At 43.7% G+C, this 21540-nt stretch overlaps 1 protein-coding gene across 8 annotated transcripts in view; it reads right to left on the reverse strand.

The window, feature by feature from the left end:
• The window catches only part of DLGAP1 (discs, large (Drosophila) homolog-associated protein 1), a 542994-nt gene that overhangs the window by 781 nt on the left and 520673 nt on the right, over positions 1-21540 (reverse strand). For 7 of the 8 annotated variants that reach the window (XM_006891397.1, XM_006891398.1, XM_006891401.1 and 4 more), the window contains 2 exons: positions 10091-10182; positions 5073-5225 (listed from right to left, as the gene is read on the reverse strand). In XM_006891397.1, coding sequence (XP_006891459.1) covers positions 5073-5225; positions 10091-10182 — 245 coding nt within the window. Of the gene's footprint in view, positions 1-4736; positions 5226-10090; positions 10183-21540 lie in introns of those variants that run through there. The other variant, XM_006891403.1, reaches the window with a different exon arrangement.

Genomic DNA, 21540 nt, shown 5'->3' on the forward strand with positions numbered 1-21540 from the left:
CACCGACAAACACACAAGCAGTGTGCTGTGCAGGGCCTGGGGGAGGGAGAACCTCTGAGGGCTCTGATGATTGTGGTGTCCCAGAAGGCAATTCTAATCACAAAGGAGAAAATGCAGCCCAGTGCCATGACACTGTCACAGTGTCAAAAGAGTTGTCAGGGATTGAATTCTGTCTCCCAAAATATTTGCCAACTTGGCTGAGTGTTGATCACACTTAGTGGCTAGGCAGTGATGAAATTAGGCATTCATCCCTAATGATGGGATATGATGTGACCAGCCAATCAGTTGTCAGGGAATTAAAGTGAATGCAACACCTTTCCTCAAGTGGGGGGACAGTAAGAAGCCAGCTGAGAAGGAGGAATCTGACTGCCACCAAGGAAGAAGAGCCAGGAGTGGAGCAGATCCTTTGGATCCAGGTCCCTGTGCTGAGAACATGCTAGACCAAAGGGAACAGTGAGCCAAGGCACGTGGAGATCTGCAAGGAACTCTGGGCTTACAGACAGGAGACCAGGGTCTTCCCCACCCAGGAGAGGCAGAAGATCTGCTTCCTAAAAATTGTGGTGTTTCTGTGATGGCAGCACTAGATAATAAGATAGAATCTGGTACCAGGATGCTGCTCTGACAGACATTTGAATATCTAACAGACTTTGGCAACAACATGCTCTTCTACTAAAATGTGGATGTAGTTTTGGAACTGAATAACAAGTAGAGGCTGAGTGAGTTCAAGGTACTTAACTAGCCATCAGAAAGCTCTGGTGTAAAGCTCTAGTAGTAAGGAACTGTGCTACCAACACAAAGGTACACAGTTTGAATCTACCACCAGTTGCTCTGTGAGAAAGATGGACAATCTCCTCTTGTGCAACCCACTGACTCTGAAAAGCCCACTGAAGGGTCAGCTATGGGTCAGATCTGAATCAACGATATACAACATTAGTCTAGTCATTCTGCGGGAGAAAGATGTGTCAGTCTGTTTTAAAGCCTTAGAATTCTCACAAGGTAGTTCTATTCTGCTGTGAGTGGGAATCAAATTTATAGTAGTAAGTCTGGGGTTTTGGATTGGGCTAGAGTTTTTCAGCCTTTTGTTTTTCCTGTCCTATTTTATTGTTGTTAACAAAAAACCCCCTGGGCAATCTTCAAGACTGAAGAAACTAAAGAAATTGTTGTTGGTATTATGGGCATCAGAGGCAATTCTTGTGTGGGTAAGTAAGAGGAAGTAAGGAGAGCTTTAACATCAGAGAAACAGTATAGATGGTGAGAAGCAGTGAAAAGGAAATGCTGGCAGTAGAACTGGGAGATGGCATAAGATGGCTTGGGAGCTGACCCACAGATCAAGAAAGCTAAGATCCTTGGCTTCTTGGTGGAGCAGGGTGCCTCTAGGCACTGGACAATGGATATAGGCTGGATGATCCATGGGTCAAGAGAGCTGAGTACCTTCAGGCCCAGTCTTACTGGTGGAATAGGTGCTTCTGGGTCTTTATCAGTAGAACTAAAGAACTTTGTGACATTTGTATGAGTAGAGTTGTCACTGGGCCAGTCCAAGAGGCCAAAGGGCCAGGAAAGCAATGAACCAGGAAGCAGAGGGTGGAAAGAGAAAATACCCTGAGATGAACTGGTTTGTTCTCAAAGTGTAGGGCCATGACCTGGGGGTCTCAAAGGGTGGGCCTTCTAGGTTTCAGAGTCAGATCTTCCCCAACTCATCTCTGGAGTGTGTGGATGTCATTTACTAGTGCCAGGGGGCTAGGGCAAGAATCACTGTGCAAAGCTGAGGAAAAGGGATGCTATCTATGTCCAAGGATCAGAAGAATGGGGCCTACTGTGGCAAAAGGGGTAGAGTTGCCAGTCAAGTGGACTTAGGAGAATTGGGCCCCCCAAAGCCCAAGGGAACAGGTTTGACAACTATGTGGGTCTGAAAGATGGGGCTAAAGCCAAGGCCAGGGAGCCTCCCCTCAGAATCCAGAGATTATAACCAACATCCAAAGTCTGGAGGGCTAATGACTAGATGGCCTCAGAGAACAGAATTTTTTTCAAGCCTTGAAAGCAATTGTAAATTGTTCTGTTGGATTTCTTGATGCCCACTATATCTTCTTTCTCTCCAGTTTCTCTGATTTGTAATGGAAATGCCTACCTTATACCATCATTGTACTTTGTGAATAAGTAACATTTGTTCTCTTTTAAAGGACAACAAAGAATTTTGCCCAAGATTTTTGGGTTGATACTATAAACTGAAAGTATTTGGAAAGAACATAAGGGTAAAGGGTAGAATGCCATATATTGAACTGTGCTCCCTCAAAATAGTAAATCTGGCTAGACAAAGATTCTCATGGTCTGGAAGTTATGAAATGATGTAATGTGGCAGTTGTGCAGTGATGTCATCACTCCCCATTATGTGATCAGTAAGTTGGAAGGCAATTAGGATAGGATGCAACACTCATACTCAGATCAATGTCCTGATCTGATGTAAGGTGAGTTTCCCTGGAGTAGAGGCCTGTATCACCAGGTATCTTTCAAGACATGAAAGATCTGAGAGAAAATGAAGTGTCTGATTACTACCAAGAAAGAAGAACTAGGAGTGGAGTGTAGCTTATGGATCCAGGTCCCTGTAATAGGAACCTCCTAGACCAAAGAGAGAACTGATGTCAAGGTACATGGAGATCTCCAAGGAATGTTGGCCTCAGGGAGACAAGGACCTTCCCCCCCACCCCATCTGACTGAGATATTGTCTTCCCCTAAGGACTTTCTGCTTCTAGCTTCCCTATCAGCAGTAAACTGTAAAACACTTTGCTGTTGTTGTTGTGTGCTGTTGAGTTGAGAACCGACTCAGTTGACCCTCCACTGGGTTTTCAGAGGCAGTAAACTGCACAGAAGGAGACTGCCTATCCTTCTCCTATGGAGAAGCTGGTGGATTAGAACTAACAGCCTTTGAAAATGCAGCACAGTTTCTTATCATCAAGCTACCATAGCTCCCTAATAAAATACTTAGATATTTTAAATGTCACTTGGGAAAAGCAAAAGGCATTTATCTCTTTGTCAGTAATACGACAGAAGTAGGAAAAAAGAGAAGCATCAAAAATTTTGTTGATTGACAATCACAAACAGCAGCTATACCCAGGAACCTCACTTAATGTAATATGAAAGAATAAACTTTAGTACATTTGAGGAAGGAAAAGATTTTGTTGAATTTTCAGGCTGTGAAAAGGTCTACACAAGTTTGTTTCATTTTAAATACTCAATTTCTTATGTGAATATAAAAATAAAAGTGTGAAAATTTTCCCTAACACATGTGTCTTATGTGTTTCAAAGGGCATTTTATGTGCTAACACTTCAGCTCATCACAGTACCCTCTCTTTGTTAAGAGGATGAAGTGCTGGTTAAACCTGTTACACCACAGTGAGGGGTCTAGAGGGGGGTCTCTGTGCCCTAAAGGAGCAGCAGGGGGAGCACAGAACACAAATACCATCTACCAACTCTGGTTTTGTTCATTTTCCCCCCTTAAACTTCATGTGATGCTAAAAAGCTCTGATCATAGAGCAAAACCTAGTTACTGTCAAGTTTTTTTCTGATGAATGATGACCCCATGTGTTGCGGAAGAAGTCGTGCTACACGGCCTATCAGTGGCTATGATGGTTCGGAAGCAGCCAGCCAGGTTTCTTCCAAGGCCCCTCTGGTGACTTGAAACCCTGCATTACTAGTGGAGCCCTTAGTTAGAACTGCCACACAGAGACTCCAGAGAGAGGAGTTGTAGAAAAATCTAGGGGTTGAGTTCATTAATGCCATACTTTGCAAACATCAAAAGGCTACATACCACTTTTGGATGTTTAATAAATCTTCATTGTTGGATAATAGTGGGTATTTTTAAATGTATGTAGGCTGGAAATTTTTAGTCATATTTTCTTTTCCTTGTGGTACATTAACATTTTTTAAATAATTAAATCAGTGCATGAAAAATTATGATTCAGCTGTAGAACCTAAATTACCAGGGTGTATGTGTGTACAGACATGTATTATGTTTTCTCATATAAGACCAACTTTAAAACTTATTTAGCAGAGAGTTTGAAATACAAATTAAAGAGAACTGCATTGGGTACAACGGTTTGCTTTCCCAGGTGATACACCAGATGTTCATGCTCAACACTAAAACCCCCAGCTTACTTGGAGATGGGAGCACTGGTGAAGGATTGGCCTTCTTTTCCTTATGGACTGCCCCTCAGGGCTAGAGGTCTCCTGGGAATCCAGGGGTCTAAGAACCCTGGTTCTACAGCAAGTAGTAGCCAAGTAGGTGGCTTGTTAGTAGACGAGAAAACCTAAATGGAAGGGGGCACCTCGAGCATGGATGTAGAGGATACAGACATCCCTGATTTTCACAAGTTGATCGTCATGGATCTAGCTGATCGCAGGCCATAAGAAAACAAAAGGTTTAAAAAGTGATGCATGACACTGGATACCTGCTTGGGTCTGTTACAGCCTCATAGTCAAGTATGAAAATTATAGTTCCCGAGGCAAATCAACCAAAGTTAAACTCCTTTGGAAAAGGAAAAAAAAACCCCTCAACATTTCTCATTACTTGAACTTTATGTTAGTCTCTTAGACTTGAACAACAGTGATTCTCTTTTTTTTTAAATTTTTAGATTAAGGAAATGATTCTCAGAGTCAGTTCCATTTTGGGGGCTCCCTATTTTCTCTCAGAAATACAACTTAGGGGTGCAAGGAAGTTGGACTCTTGCTCTCTGCAGTCAAATACTGAAGATGCCATTTATTTTAGTTTAAAAAGCAAAATGGAGGCAGTTGCTTCCAGGGACTAGAATGGTTTAAACTTAAAGTTTAATTAACAAAAAAAAGGCCACAATCCCATTTTCCGATTCACAAAGACAAGCTTCTCTTTTAAAAATAAGCCTGAAACATATTACAGATAATTTCCCAAATTACTATGTAAACATTGTCATTACAATGAAATGAATATGATATTGGCTCCATTTCACACTGTAAACCGCAGGGCTGAATGCAGAAGCCTACTTAGACTGTCCACTGCTTGTGCAGGATTTTAAATGAACCATACAAAATCTACATTGTTCTACCTTCTTGTCAAGAGGATCCATCTGTTTCCAGTTATTGGCCTTTAACTGATGGAGTTCATCAAATTTCATACTAATATTTTCTATGGACAACTGCAGCATGTCCCAGAACCCCGCCAAATCCTGGGAGCTGGGCCTTGGATGCGCATTTGGATTCTGGAGAAGAGAAAGAAAACAGTCATGCTTAGAAGCGACCCGTGGCAGCAAGTACAGGACCAGCGCAGCATTTCAGAGAATGTGGGGGTGGCTGTGTTTCTTTTGCTTTTCAGACAGGAGATAAAAGCAAGGCTATAAATGGTAATTTTATACACTAATCCACTCTGAGTCAGTGATTCTCAAATGCCAAGGTTGTAAACCACTTCTGCTGTAATTCAGCATCCATCAGTGCCATATGGGAGGGTTTAAACATCTGAAGAGGGAGCTCTGGTGGCCTAGCCCCTAGGGTCCTGCACTGCTCACCCAAAGGCAGAGACTCTCAGATGGTTCAAAACCACCAACAGCTCTTCTGAAGACAAATGGCCAGTTTTCTCTTGTTAGGCAATTAACAGTCTTTCAAACATGCTGGAGGGAGAGCTATGAGTCTGTTTTGACTCAACAGCAGTGAGAGAAACATTTGAAAAATCCCAGAATGTGTCATCTTTTACTGATGATGCATTTAAAAACTCTAGGTCCAGAAAAACAGATACTAGCTTTGACAACATAACTCTCACATGAGGTTTTAAGATCTTACAACACATTTGGCTTGATTGTATCAGTAACTAAAAACTAAACTGCTCCAGTGTTGAAGTTCAATGAATCTTCCAGGCCACCAAGTCCATTTCTAAATTGTTTCAGTGATCAATGTATGAAATGATGGGTCAATGAGGCCAACTAGTTTGCCTAATTTCCTACTGTGGGCAACTAGTTCCTTTTTCAGTAAGAATCTTGGTCTTTTTATGTGCTGTCAAGTCCTACTCACAGCTGACCCTCCAGCAGGTTTTCAGAGGTTATAAAATCACACAGGAGTAGACTGTTCACGTTTCTCCTGTGGACTGGCTGGTCCATTTGAACTGCCTGCCTCTGGGTTGGCAGTACAACGCCCTACCTCTAGGCACCTCATTCTCTAAGAATCTCATTTCAGCCACTTTATTAAGAGGATGGATGAGGGAACTGAGGGAGAAAGTCCCATTCTGCATTGAGGTATCAGCAGTAGCTCACAGGCTGAAGCATCAGCTGCTCCTTGAAGTACCGGAAGTCTTCCTGTGGGCCAGAGGTCAGGAAGGGGGTGGAGGGATGAGGAGGGCTGGCCTCCAGTTCTTTACTGTGCATCCTAAGCCTGAGAATTGAGTCTGGTGTAATGTGCAACTGGGGTTACAATCAAAGTATTTCCTTCCTCCCGTTCTTAGGATGGGCTCAGGGAAAGATCAGTGGAACTGTCTTTGGTCAAAGCAACATAAATGGATCAGTACCGCTTCAATATGTCTCTCCCCCAAGACAGAGAAGGGCTGCAATGAGGCACAGCAGTCTTCCTTGAGCGGGAGAAGAGCAGAGCTCAAATCCTGGATGGGATTTAGTGGTGGATCAGTCTGAGATTTGAATCTTGGTTCTGCTTCCCACCATGGGCCATGTTACATTGTCCTTCAGTGTTGGGAGCTCTGGTGACCTGTGATAGGAAGCTGCACTGCAATCCTGAAGGTATGCAGTTCAAATCCATCTGAACTGTAACTGCCTCTGGAAAAGCACTGGAGAGTCAGCTATGAGTTGGTTCAGACTGGATGGTACACAACAACCACTACCATATCACATAATGTCACTGTCATTCCAAGGCCACTCCATGGGCTCGAGCATATCTGAGATTGTGAGACTGGTTGTATGTCTGTTGTTCATGACGTGGTAATGAGTCATGGTCGACTGGATGGCACCTAACAACAACAACAACATTCCATAGGGTTGTTTGGAGGTTTTAACAGGATCATAAATCTAATTTAGCTATCTGATCTATCACAGGTGGTCTACAGCAGGCTCATGATGATGCTGCTGAGCTCTGGCTTGGCCAGCACACCCAGTGCAGAGCCCTGAGCACCTCTGACAGCACCCCACATATCCTGCTGACTGAGCTCATCTAGTGGACGAGGAACACCCCTCCATACGCAAGATTCGCCAAAGGCCAGCTTCATTAGAGCCAGCATTTCCTCCACATCTCCAAATTTTTCTAATTTTTTTCCCTGTGGTTTCATCTTTAAAATCTGCAGTTTATCTTTTACTTAATAATATACTTGCTCCTTGGAGAGGGACATCATGTTTGGCAGAGTGGAGGGGCAGCGAAGGAGAGGAAGACCTTCGATGAGATGGATCGATTCTGTGACTGGAGTGGTTGGAATGAGTGCATTTGAGATGGCTAGGTTGGCACAGGATAGAACAGCATTTAGAGCTCTTGTACATAGGGTCACTAAGAGTCATAAGCGACTCAATGGCACATAACAACAACAACAACAACAACCTCATATAATGTTTTGGCAAAAAGTATGCTGTGCTTGTCCTATGCAAGTATGAATTGACCTCCACATGGACTTACTGGCCATTTCAACAAGATATTTTTGTATGCACTTTCTTACACTTAAAGGAGAATGGACACTTGTGTTACTTAAACTCCACCACACAGTGTGAGTCAGTAAATTAGCAGAAGTTCTCTACCTGGTACATCGCTGGAGCTGAGGAAAATATCTGTTGAACGGAATACACTTATTCGTAAACTTAGGAGCTCTGTTGGCACCACGGTTAAAGCACTCAGCTGCCACCACAAGGTCAGTGGTTTGAACCCACTGGTCATTCTACAGAAAGAGCTAAGGAAGGCAGTCTTCTCCTGCAAAGATTCCTACCCTTGGAAACTCTAGGGCAGTTCCAGTCTATCCTGCAGGACCGCTCTGAGTTGGAATCAACTTGATGGCAGCGGTCTGGTTTGGTTATGGTTTTTTTTAAAATTTGTTTGTCACGAGATTAACTGAGATAATATAAATTTATCTTATAGTTTTTGTTGTGTACTGTTGAATTGGAACCCATCCATAGCTGATTCTCCAGAGGATTTTCAAAGGGAGGAGATCTCCCATCTTTCTCATGTGGAAAAGCTGGTGGATTTGATCCTCACACTTTTGCACTGGAAGTGTAATTCCTTACTACTAAGCCACCAGAGCTCCCTTATTTTATAATTGCTATTGTTGTTATGGTTGTGTCCTGTTGAGTTAGAACCCACCCACAGCTGACCCTCCAGCAGGTTTTCAGAGGCAGTAAATCACATGGGAGGAGGCCCATCATTCTCTCTTGGAGCAGATGGTGGATTTGCACTGAATTTTGTGTTGGAAGCACAGTTCCTTACCACTAAGCCACTAGAGCTCTCTTACCTTATAATTAGGAATTGCATTTCTGTGGAAATGAAGGGCCAGATAATTTTTGTTGATGGAAGGAAATAAAAATACTATAGATGGAAAGAATGGTTAGCTCCAAAGGGGGGTTACAAAACCCAAAATCTAGATGCAAAGGATAGATAGCACCAACATAAACACATTTGGTATTTTCCTCGGTTGAGCACTTTCCAGACCCCTCTCAGCCTATGCTGTCCATAGTAGCAAGAGGAAGGGGTTAAAACTCTTACACTTATTACAAGATCATATTATGTGTCATTTAAGTGTCAAATAGTGATGCGTTCAGTTTCTAGAAAAGAAGTTGCTTGCCATACTCTGGTGAACAGTGTTTGGTGGAGCTTCTGGGTTAAAACAAGCTTGGAAGCTGAAGTGGCACCCATTTCCATAAATTGCTTGCCTCCGGAAACTCTATGAACCTAGAGAAAGGTGAAAGTCACGCAAGTGTTGAGGACTTTTGTTCATAGGGTTGCTGAGTCGCCTACGACTCGATGGCACTTAACAACATAGAGAGAGACCAGTTAGCCTAGTGGACAGAAAGTGATGCTAACAAGCCAAAGGTGGGTGACTAATCCGCAGCTCTCAGGCCTGATTGTCATTGTTTTTGTTCAGTCTTCTAGGTGGTACAGCCCTAGTGTGTCCACTTGCTGTATAGAGGTAACTTGTGGTTGCTGTGAATCTGAGCACTGTGACACTGATGTGTCAAATGCGATAACAGTTACCCATGGTGGACAGTGTTTGGTGGTGCTCCCTGGTTAAAACAAGCTTGGAAGCAGGACTGGCATCCACTTCCGTAAATAGCTTGCCTCCGGAACCTTATGAACATGGAGAAAGGATGAAAGTCATGCAAGTGTTGAGGACTTTCATTCATAGGGTCGATATGAGTTGCCTATGACTTGACTGCACTTAACACCACCACCACCACCACCACTGATTGGGCCATGAAAGCTATTCTGTTGAAATTACATTTGCAGAGAGAAGAGCTATTAAAAACAAAAGTGAGGCAGCATATACAAGGAGGCTCTTTCTTAGTTTTATTATTTTTAAACTTTTACTGTTGGTAGCTGGGTTTTTTTGTGCGTGTGTCTTTATTTTGCTTTATTTTATTTTTCTATGTCAAAAAATTGTGGATCTCATCTATTTCATCTCTGAAAGATCAAACAAACATTTACTTGGGATTCTCTGGGTCTTCAGATTAAAAAGAAGCTCTCTAATTAGGGAGTGGTCTGCCATTCCAGAAAGAAAATCCCCATGCAGAAAATGGTGGCTTTATAACATTACTTTTGAAATATCAAGTTGTACTTTCTGGTAAAAATAATAGTCAGAGACAGCCTGTGAAAACTTTTTAAAAGGAAAACTTTAGTTATAAACGCAGTAGTTTTAACTTGGGGGATTTCCTTCCCCTCCCCTTTTTAGGCATTTCCAGGTATGAAATGCATGATTTTTCATTTTAAGGAAAGCAAGAGGTAAGATTCATCAGAAAACTCTACTTCAGGTGAGAGAGATCTCAGCGGACTTTGACCTGGTTCAAGGTCAGTTTTATGTCAGGGGGGTTCGTCTTGGTGGCCCCTTGGTCACTTCTCATGGAACTAGCAGGTGCTGACAGTGATGGGGAGGGTTACATACCAGGTTTTCTTCACACAGTTCTCTGAACTGGTAGAATTTCTGGGCCATGAGGAGTTGGGCACTGCCCACTGCAGTTCGGATTTTCCCTAGAACTGAAAAGAGCAAACATACAAGAAGTTTACACACAATGCCTAACCGTTGAGATTTCATCTGGCAAAGCAAAGAGAAAGTTATGTTGCAATAATTATGGATAGGGCTCACACACACAAAAAGGGGATCCCAACACGCTTCTTACCCCATTGGTCTGGGTAATAGAGGCTCTTAAGTTAAACCACCTGGACAAAACACATCATCGTCATGCCTATTTCCTAGGAGTCCTGGAGTTTTCCCACCCCAGCACTGGGTGTTACTGAGATAAGAAGCAAACAGCCTTTCCTTTCTTCTGTTACTGCAGGGATGACTTTCCACTGTTTCCCAGCCTAGCTCAACACACACAGATCTTGATCTGCGGTCCTGACTCTCTAAGCCGAACCCAAACACGGAGAAACAACAAAGAGAACGATTCCACCGGAAAGGACTCGTTCTCACTCACCGTCCCCAACCCCAGGCTCCGTGGTTCTCAGAGCCCAGCCTCCAAGCTGTTAGGAGAGAGCTGTGGAGTTGAGTGGTTTTCTAAGGAGAGAATATTTGCAGTCTGTCGCCTAGGCAACGCCAACACCATCCCAGCTCTATCCTCCACAGGCCCGCGCATTGTTCCTCCGGATTCCCTACACACTGTGCTGAGAATGCCCCCTTGCAAGCTCGCTCTTGTTGTCTGCAGTCTGCAGTCTGGGGCGATGTCTCAGCAGACAGGTGTGCACAAGCAGGGCGCCCGGGCCTTGTTAACAGAGGCCCTCCCAGCCCACGGTGAGGACGGGACAGCTGCCACTGCTGGAGCCCTGCCACCGGGCAGCTTCCAACACGCCCGGCCCGGCCTTAGAAGGAGGGGAGGAGCTGAGAGCTGGGAAGGGGGTTTGCACCTTCCCGGAGAGAACACTTGAGGGGGAGACTTCCCACCCGCACTGCCTCTTTTTGAATCTTCCTGGAGCTGCCACTACATGACTTAATCAACCGTCCTGAATATATTTAGCTTGGGAGTCATTCAGGAACCTCGTCCCTCTAGAGTGTCTCTGTCTCAGAGTCTCTTGGGGTGGCAGACCATTAAGCACAGAACCATTAACTGAAAGGTTGGTGGTTCAACACCTCCCAGAAATACTTTGGAATAAAGGCCTGGCTTTTCGAGGCTGATGACCTTTCGGAAGATGCTTTTGAGTAGGTCTGAACTGTCAGCCTCTCAAGGGACTCCCTGGTGTGGAGCTAAGGGCTCTCAATTCTGCAGGTGTTGCTGGGCTCTGTTGCAGTCTTAAGAAGAGGACTGAATAACATGGTGTTCTCAACAGAAGGGGGAAAACCCTACCCTGCTTTTAGAAGTCACCTGGGCAATAGGTAGGGGCTAACTTATATGTTTTCTTGAAAGCAAAACAAGGGAAATCTTTCTGCATTCAGCATGGTTTGGCCAGACCCTTAGTCTTAAAGCAAAAACATCCCTGGTGGAGCTGCGGCTTTTCTGTGTCCCAAGTTTTCACTATGGTGTTCCTTGGATGGAAATTCCCGGCTGTTTCCAGTGGCTGGCTTCTCTAACACCCCAGTGACATCTTCCTAAGCCCAGGGTGGAGAGGTGACAACTGAGCCCCAAGTGGAACCAGGGACCAGGAGGGCTTGGACTAGCAGAGAAGAGCTCATCTTTCCTGGCCCTCCACCCTTGCTTTTCCAGAGAACAAAAAGTCATTAACTCCTTTTAGTTCTTAAAAAGAAACTAAAAAACAAACAAAACTCTAATGAAGGGCTGTTTTGGAGTGTGGGGTTTTTTTATTTGTTTTCTTCCATTAGAAACTCATTTGGAATATAAGATCACTTTTTTCCCCTATAAAGAAATCTCATATTGGTTACATACACCTTGAGGAAATAAGAAGTTGATGACTAGTAATAGGTGAAGACTCTTCTGTACACAACAATAGGTAAAGAAAGTCTGTGTAAGTGAGCTGCTGAGCCAAAGCACGCCTCTCTAGTGGTTCGAATCCACCAGCAACTCCTTGAGATAAAGATGGGCAATCTCCCCCCATGGGATGTAATGGTCTCTGAAGCTCAGTGGAAGGTCAGATCTGAGTTGGTTCTGACCCAACAGCAATGCGTTTGAGCTTTTTTGAACAGATAAACACTAGAAGAAGTAAAATGTGGAAATAAAGAAGCATCTTAATGTCATTTTGAAAGTGCTCTAAAACATTCAATGCCAAGCTTCAGACCAATGGAAAGAAAACATTTCTCTCAGGGATGCTAGGTAAAGAAAGCAATAGTGAATTAAATACTCAAGCTGGTGTAACTACTGCTTTCCCGATGCATACTGAACAGCTCAAACTGAGTCTGAAAGACGTGGGAGAGTCTAGCATGCAGGCAGTTTCTTCAGGGCTGGCCTTGCAATTCACTTCTGGCCTGTGGGCGGCCAGACCTGGACTTTAAAGTCAGGAATGAGACAACAAAGAAGCTGAGAGGACTCCTGGACTCTGGGGGTCTGGTAGGCAAGGAAGGCTTGGCTTTGAACTACACTTTCATGGAGCAGGGCAGCCCTTGGTGCTTTGGAAGTTCATTCTTTCATTTGGTAATTCGGTTTTTTTTTTAAATTTTATTTTATATTGGTGTGCTTACAAAATTTGTATACATTGTGTTTCACACTACCCTTCATTCACACTGTGTTTCACACAATCATTTCCATTCATTGTTGTTTTTATGAGCCGTTGTGTCACTTGTGACTCATAGCGACTCTATGTACAACAGCTCTGAAACCTGCTCTATCCTGGGCCAATAAGGCTCTATCCTAGCCTTCCTGTCTCTGATCTACCTACACTCATTATCCCAGTCACTGAATTAATCCATCTTATCGAGGGTCTTTCTTTCTTGCACTGCCCTTTCACCCTCCCAAACATGATGGCCCCCTGTAAGAACTGGTTCTTCCTTGCAATATGTCCAAAGTATGTCAGACAAAGCTTCAGAATCCACAACTCCAAGGAGCAGCCTGGTCTCACCCTCTCTAGAACCTGTTTGTTTTCTTAGCAGTCCATGGTATGTATATTCAATACTCTTCTCCAGCACCACAGCTCAAAGGCATCAAGTCTCCTTCTATCATCTCTAGTCATTGACCAGCTCTCTAATGCATAGCACATAATTGCGAAGCAATTCAAAGCATGTAATGGCCTGGATCAAGTGCATCATAGTCACCAGACTGACATCATTGCTCTTCAGTATTCTGGAGAGGTTTCTGACAGCAGACTTCCAGTTCATTTCGTCTTTTAATTTCCTGGCTGCTAGTACCAAGAGTGTTGATTGTGGAGCAAAGTAAACTAAAACTATTAACAATCTCAGTCTCTTCACCATCTATCATGATGCTGCCAATTGGCCCAGTGGCGAGAATCTTTTTTTTCTTGATGTTGCACTTCAATCCATATTCCCATTCATTATGTTTTATAAAATTAATCACCATTGGACTATGCCCACCATTAACCAGTCTTTTTAGATCCCTACGGATCTTTCCAATTTCCTTTACTGATAATTATTTCTTCAGGGCATACTATATGGCAAGCACTCTGCTAGGTGGATGTGATACCATGATAGCAAGATGAAGTCTCTGTCTTCATGGGGCTTATGTTTGGTAAAGAATACTGAGTGGGAAAGAGAGGGATCAGGTATCTAAGTACAAATTAAATATTTTGGATTTTTTAATTATAAAGCAAATTGGGACAGATGAGGCTGACCTTGATTGAACATATCAAAGGATATGAAATTCCTTAAACAGTGGTTAGAGAACACTGACTGTTTTCTTGGGTTCCTTCTCCTAAAAAATGGAAAACAAGCAAACAGAAAAACCCCTTAGTAGCGTGAAAACTGCCTCTAGAGTAAACATCTTGTTTCAGAAATTACTATTTGATAATGCTGTATTTTATAATAAATAATTTTATAATTAATTTTTTTTTTACTTTGGAAAACAATTAAAACATATGGATGCAGAAAGGGCAAGGAAGCAAACACACACACACACACATATATATATATATTTTTTTTTCCCCCCTCAGAGGCAGAAATGCCCAGATATGTTTCTAATGTTTTTTCCCCTTTTCCCCATCTCTCTCTCCAAGGAAATGAAACAGTACAGCTAAAGTAGCAGACTGTCATACAGTCCCATTCATCTCTTTCTCTGGAGGGAACCACTGGACTAGACAATGACCATTCCAGTCTCATCTATGAGCTAATTGAGATCTCTTCTCTTATCCTAGAAAGGTGACAACTAAAGGTCATCAGTTAGGAAATAAAAAGACAAATCATATTGGGAAAATCTGCTACCAGGGACCTCTCCAGAAGTTAAAGAGCAACAATGCCAGTCTAGAGACTAAGGTACACCTGATCCAAACCACAACCATCTCAACTGCTCACTCTGCATATAAGAGCTAGGTAACAAGTAAGGTTGGCCAAAGAATCAATGCCTTTGACTTGTGGTGCTGGAGAAGAGCACTGAACATACTGTGGTCTGACAAGAGAATAAACAGGTCTGTCTTGAAGATGATTAAACCAGGTTGCTCCTTGAGGCAAAGATTTTGAAACTGCATCTCACATACTTTGGGCATGTTGTCAGTAGGGGCCAGTCCTTGGAGAAGGACATCATACTTGGAAGGGTGGAGGGTCAGTGCAGGAGAGGAAAACCTTGGATGAGATGGATTGACACAGTGACTGTGGCAATGGGGTTGGATGCATCGGAGACTGTGAGGTTGGTTCAGGATAGGGCAAAGCTCAAAGGTCTTATTCACAGGGTAACCATAAGTCATCATCCACTCAACAGCACCTAACAACAAGAGCCTTTTGAGTGTGAGGGAAAAGCTTTACACTGAGATAATACAAGTCCGAGTCCTTCAACAGCACACTTTCTCTGAAACCCAGCAAGGGGTTAAGGCTCCTCAGCACAAAAGGAAGATACGCTGGTGTCCTTGTAGTCCTTCTACATTATACAACCCCAGTGTGACTGACAGATTTTACCATCCTTCTCCCTCAGGGCACATTTGGCATATCTTCCAGAGTAATAATTTATGTGGTATTCTCCAGGCACTCCACTTAACCATGACTTATCCTATCTATTTGTACAGCATTTAATCATATAGTAGGCCTTGTTTTTCTGGGCAACTCCTCATAGAAGTTAAGTCTAGCTCTTTACCCTGACTCGGTAGCACCCTGAGAGTAAATTTTTAGATAACTTTTTCCATTGTCTTTCTTTTTTCCACTCTCAGTCAGTCCATCCCTCAGGGGAAGCACAAAAGATAACATCACAAAATTATATCAAACTGAACATCTCCTTATTAGCTCTCCCACAAATTACAATAGAAACTTCTCACTCTGTAAGAAATGCTTCGGGAGAGGTGGAAATAGAGAAGGTCTGATCCAGTTCGTCACTGCTGTCTATGCAAAATCTCCTACTTCGTTTATAATTTAAAAACACCCTTATATGCTCATCATGCAAACAAACTCTTGCTGATGATTCTTTTTAAAATGTCTAGAAAAGTACATATACAGAGAACTAGCAAAAGGTCAAGCTAGATTTAGAAGAAGCTGTGGCACCAGGGATATCATTGCTGATGTCAGACGGATCCTGGCTGAAAGCAAAAAATATCAGAATAATGTGTGTTTTATTGACTAGGCAAATGCATTTTGGCAACAAATTTGGCTAACGTTGAGAAGAATGTGAATCCTAGAATATGTAATTATTTGTATGTGAAATCTATACCTAGACCAAGAGGCTGTTTTCTGAACAGAGCAAAGGAACACAGTATGGTTCAAAATCAAGAAAGGTGTGCAACAGGGGTGTATCCTTTCTCTGTATCAGTTCAATCTGTATGCTGAGCAAATCTTTTGAGAAGCTGGACTTCATGAAGAAGAATGTGGCAGCAAGATCAGAGGAAGGCTCATCAATAGCCTGCATCATGCAGATGACCCAATCTTGCTTGCTGAAAGTCAAGACAACTTGAAACTCTTGCTATAAAGCCCACAGACTACAGCCTTCACTATGGACTACACCTCAATTATCAAGAAAACAAAAATTCTTACCACTAGGCCAGTAGGCAACATAATGATAGATGAAGAAAAGATTAAAATTGTCAATGATTTCATCTTACTTTGCTGCATAATCAACACTCTTGGTACCAGCAGTGAAGAGATCAAGAAAAATATTGTACTGGCAATGTCTGCTGTCTGGGACTTCTCCAAATTACTGAGGAGCAATAACATCAATTTGAAACTAAGGTGTATCTCATCCAAGCCTTGGTCTTCTCATTTGCTTGCTATGCATCTGAAAGATGGGGAACACCTAAAGGTGACAGGACTATGCTTTTCATTTGGGGTTTTGGAGAAGAGTATGAAAAATCCCACGGACTTCCAAAGGAACAAACAGGTATGTCTGTCTTTGAGAAAGTGAAACCAGGGTGCTTCTTGGAGGCGAGGATGGTGAAACTTTGTTTCACATACTTTGGACCTATTGTCAGGAGGGGCCCATCCTTGGAGAAGGACATCATGCTTGGAAAGGTGGAGGGTTAGCACAAGAGTGGGAGATGCACAACAAGATGGATTGACACGGTGACTGTAACAATGGGTTCAAGTATGTTGGAGATGGTGAGAATGGCACAGGATAGGCAGGGTTCAGATCCACTGTCCCTAAGGTGACAATGAGTCACAGTCAACATGAGCTGTAACATGAGTCATAGGTGAATGCACACAAGAACAACAGTTGGCCTCTAGGAGGGCACTCTGGTGTCATGTTCTGCAGGGACTGATGTGGCAAACACAAAGGTAGCTGGAACCTCTCTGTAAGTTCAAATCCAAAGTGGCTCTGTGGGAAAAAGATGGGCAATTTCCTTCTGTTTTGATTTACAGCTTCTAAAAACTCACCGGAAGGTCAGCTATGAGTCAGTTCCAACTACCCAGCTATGATAGCTGAGTGAACTCTGGGGGCAGAACAGGTATCATCACTCATCTGAGATCATAAGGGGTCAGACTCTAGTGCTCCATCCCTGAGACCACAGCCTCTTGGTGACACTGTTGTGACTGGAAAGAGCAGGGGTGGGGCAAGTCAGGGACGGTCAGCCTCATCAACAGCAGAGGCTCTTGGGAAAGTTTAGAATTTCCTCTGACTTGGTTTTCTTCATCTGCCACATGGACATGACACTAGCTTCATAAGAGTATTTAATCTAATCATGCTTGTAAATGACTAGAATGTGAAAAGAATTAGAGAACTCCTAGATCAAATCTACTTTTTCTTTAAAAAAAAAAATCTTGGACATTTGACTTGGGGAACTAAAAGGTGGGATAATCTATGACAGGGAATTCTTTTCCCTGTTACTCTTTACACTTTACTCTTACCCCAATAAACTAGGCTGATGGAATATCCCCATTTTGGGGGTAGCATTTCTACAGGCAGTTTCTCACATGTGTATGTGACTCAGATTCAGATCTGCTGACTTCCTTCAGAAAGCCTTCCTGACCTCTGTGACACAAGAGAGCCTCCTGACTATGTGTCTGGGAATCCATACAAGTTCTTTGGGGACCTGGATGTTCAGTGCTTCTCAGTGCACTCTTGTTCAGATTACCTCCATCCGTCAGTGCTAGAACAGGGTCAACTGGAAAGATGACAAAGATGTACAGGGTGAGGTAGGGCTGCAGCCAATGTGAGACCCCGACCACACAGCTGGAGCTGTGCACAGAAAACAGAGCTGCCTGCAGAGCTGGTGTGAGACCTCCTCATGAGCAGGGGCTTTTGCTGAAAGAGCCCCATTAACCACCAGGTACCCAGATCAACTCTGCCAACCTTTGAATCATGGTCCTCATGCTCTTCCAACTAGAACTTAACCATGTAGTTGGTGCCCCTACAAGCCAAGGCTTGGCCTCCACTCAGCTGACTTTTCACTGCTTCCTCCCAGTAGTCCTCTGAGATGGTTTGGGGGACCCCTCTCATCCTCATCTCCTGATACTTCTTCACTCTCAACCCAACCACTGTTTCCTCAACTTCAGCAATAACCTTGCCTCCTGTGAGATGAAGGAAACAGAATATTTTGGTTTTTCTTTTCTAGTATTTGCGTCCATACACATAGTCCATCCCTTCAGCCTCCTCAACTGCCCCTGCCCTTGATGGACACTCCCCAGCCACCATGTCCATGCCTGACTAACTCCAGGTGGCTCTGAGACCTCGTTCCTCGAGTCAACCTCTATCTCTGCTAATGAGGTAGCTAGGAATATCCTCAAGTCTCTCCTCTTCTGAGGGAACAAAATTCCTTCTAAGCCTCCTGCTCTTATCCAGCTAATAGAAGATTCTCCCTGTGAAACCTCAGATTCTCCAAAGTGTAGGCTATCTCTCCTTCCTTGAGTTCCTCAACCCTCACGTGTTCCTCTGTTCACTGAACAGGGCTCCACCTCCATTCTGGCTTTCCTGAACTCTCAGTTCACCTCACTCTCTCTCTACCTTCTTGCGGTTGAAAACACATTTCTTGCTTCACTTTTAATGCTCAGTCGGTTCGCTGTTGGCTTCCTTCTCATTCTGCTTCTTAAATTTCGTTCTTATATGCTGTCAAGTCGCCTGCAACCCATAGTGACGCTATGTGCAGCAGCTCGGAGGCCTGCCCTGTCCTGAGCCAGTCTCACTGATTCTGACACACCCAACTCCATTTCCTCAGTTACTGTATCAATCCAGCTCATCTGGGCTCTTCCTCTCCTGTACTGTGCCTCCACTTTTCTGAGCACGATGTCCTTCTCCAAGGACTGGTCCTTCCTGGCCACGTGCCCAAAGTATGATAGATGGAGCTTCGAAATCCTAGCCTCCAAGGAGAAATTTGGCTTCACTCTCTACAAGACAGGATTGGAGGAAGACTCAACAACAACTTGTGTTATTCAGATGATGCAACCTTGCTTATTGAAACTGAGGAGTTCTGAAGTGCTTGCTGCAGAAGGTCAAGGACTGTAGTCTTCAATGTGTATTGGAGCTCAACATCAAGAAGACAAAGATTCTCACCACTGGGGCATTTGTCAGCACCCTGATAGAGAAGAGATTTGAGGTCATTAACAGTTACAGCTTGCTTATCTTCACAATCAAAAACTTTGGCATCAGAGGTCAGGAAATAAAAAGACAAATTGCACTGGGAAAATATGCTGCCAGGGACCTCTCCAGAGTACTGAAAAGCAACAGTGTCAATCTAGAGAATAAGGTTCACCTGATCCAAGCCATGGTCTTCACAATTACTTGCTATGCATCAGAGAGCTGGACAGTGACTAAGGACAATAGCAGAAGAATTGATGCCTTTGGGCTGTGGTGCTGGGGAAGAGTCTTGAACATACCATGGACTGCCAAGAAAACAAATATGTCTGCTTCTTAAATGTAGAACACAAACTTCAATCTTGGACCACGTCTTTGAGGAAGAAGTTTCTCCATCTGTAGCTCCACTGCACCAGGCACACAATGCTCAGAGCTGCATATATAACCACCTACTCGGCACCTCTGGTCTCCCCAGATTCTCTTCCCCTCAGGATTCTTCTTTTGGTTATAATTAGGGCTCCAAGACATGGGTCCCCCACCCACAGTATGGATGCCCTTCTTCCTTTACCACTTCAGATGTCTGGCTTTACTAAGAGTTAGAAAGTCTTAAGCAACCTCTATGCTTAAACCTTTTTGTGGTCCCCTCCCACCCATGGGACATGTTTGAAACTGGTGTCAGTGGCTTCACAGAAGGTCAACCTCATTCACTCCCTAAATGTTATAAGTTTCCATTCTCCCAAGACTCTGTGCAGCTTCTGTCCTCAGTGTCTTTGCTCATGCTAAATGCAAAGCTGGAATGCCAGGATGTTGTCTTCCAGGTCCCTGAACCAGCCTCACTCCCTTCATATCTCTTCAGATTGGGGGTGTGGTCACCTCCACCAGAAAGCCTTCCTTAGCTCTCTCAGTTCCCTCCTTTTTCTTAAACTCTTAAACTTACTTCCAGCTTTGCCTTTCCACATTCTTTCCAACATGATGTGTTTGTGTCTGTCTTCCCGCCCACACTGTGAATTCTTTGACGGCACGGACCATGTCTGTGTAATCCTAGCAAATTGTTGAAGAAATGTTTTGAAATAGACCCAGTCAGCTACACAAGTTCATGTTAACCAGAAAATTAAGTTACTGACAATGTTCCAGGCCCTAAGCATTCTGATTCTTTCACATTTTATGACATTTGGTGCCACTTTGAAGTGATGGTCTTGGCTAGTTAGCTAACAGAGACTTCACCAGTGGCTTCTCAGTTAATTCTACCTTTCAATGACCCCACGTGTACCAGCAAAGAACAAGGTCCACAGGGCTTCCAACGGCTGATGTTTCTACAGCAGATCCACAGGACTTTGTTCTGACAGGCCTCGGGTGGATGCAAACTCCCAGTCTTCCAGGTGGTGGGTAGGCATGCTAGCAATGTGCAGCGTGGTCTCTGGAGGGATGGTACTGCACTTGGGTTTCTGTCTGTAGTGCCTGCTCTGGCAGTTGGGCTGAGAGGCCTACATCGCTGAGATGAGTAAGCTTGCTTACGGGTGAATTAGACGTCTTGTTCTCAAGCTTTGGCTTCCTTTCACTTATCGGGCTGGGTTTTTTTCAATGTTGTAAACGTTGCAGTGAAAGAAAAAAGAATTTTAAAAAGCAGTTCCGCCCACTGACTTCAAAGTAATGTAGGCTCCTTGGGCCAAATCTGTATGATTTCCCCGAGTTGGGATCACCCATGTGGAACACATTCTTCCTGATCAGTGTGTCCTTGTGGAAAAGAATGTCCCCAGACCCTGCCCAGCTGCCTCGCGGCACAATTGAGATCCAGAGCTGCTGTGAACATCGCTTCTCAGCCTTTCGGGGACCATCAAGTGTGCAGAGCTACTGTGGATAAAAGGTGAAGATTCATTCCTGATAAACACAGCCTGCTCTGCCTTCAACCACCAGCGGTAATTAAAGAAAAGCGATAATTTGGTGGCTGAGGAAGAAAGAGCAGAATTCTCAAGTAGAAAATTTCTCATAGGCTCAATTCAGAAGTTCTGCAGAACTAAAATATGGAGAAGAAGGCTTCTTTCTCACACGCTCTCTCTCTTTTTAGAGCAAGTTTTGAAAAACTTAGCTAGTTTCAGTGCTTTATTTTCCACTAGCCCACACCCTTGCACAATTCTTTCTTATAAAAGATGATGAAGCTGCAGGTTCACATGACCATGTACAGCAGGTTTGGGGCAGAACCTCACATACAGCCTATTTATGGATGCTCCCTGGGTGGCACAGGGAAATGTGCACCGGACAACTCCTAGGGACTTGATCCCTCTGTCAGCACCAGGCAGAATCTCACATGCACGCATGCCCCCTGGATAGTACAGAGAATCTGCACTGCATGCCTCCTCGG

This window comes from Elephantulus edwardii, unplaced genomic scaffold (assembly GCF_000299155.1).
Source record: "Elephantulus edwardii isolate Elephantulus edwardi_28Jun2011 unplaced genomic scaffold, EleEdw1.0 scaffold00097, whole genome shotgun sequence".
In the NCBI taxonomy this organism is placed as follows: Eukaryota; Metazoa; Chordata; class Mammalia; order Macroscelidea; family Macroscelididae; genus Elephantulus; species Elephantulus edwardii.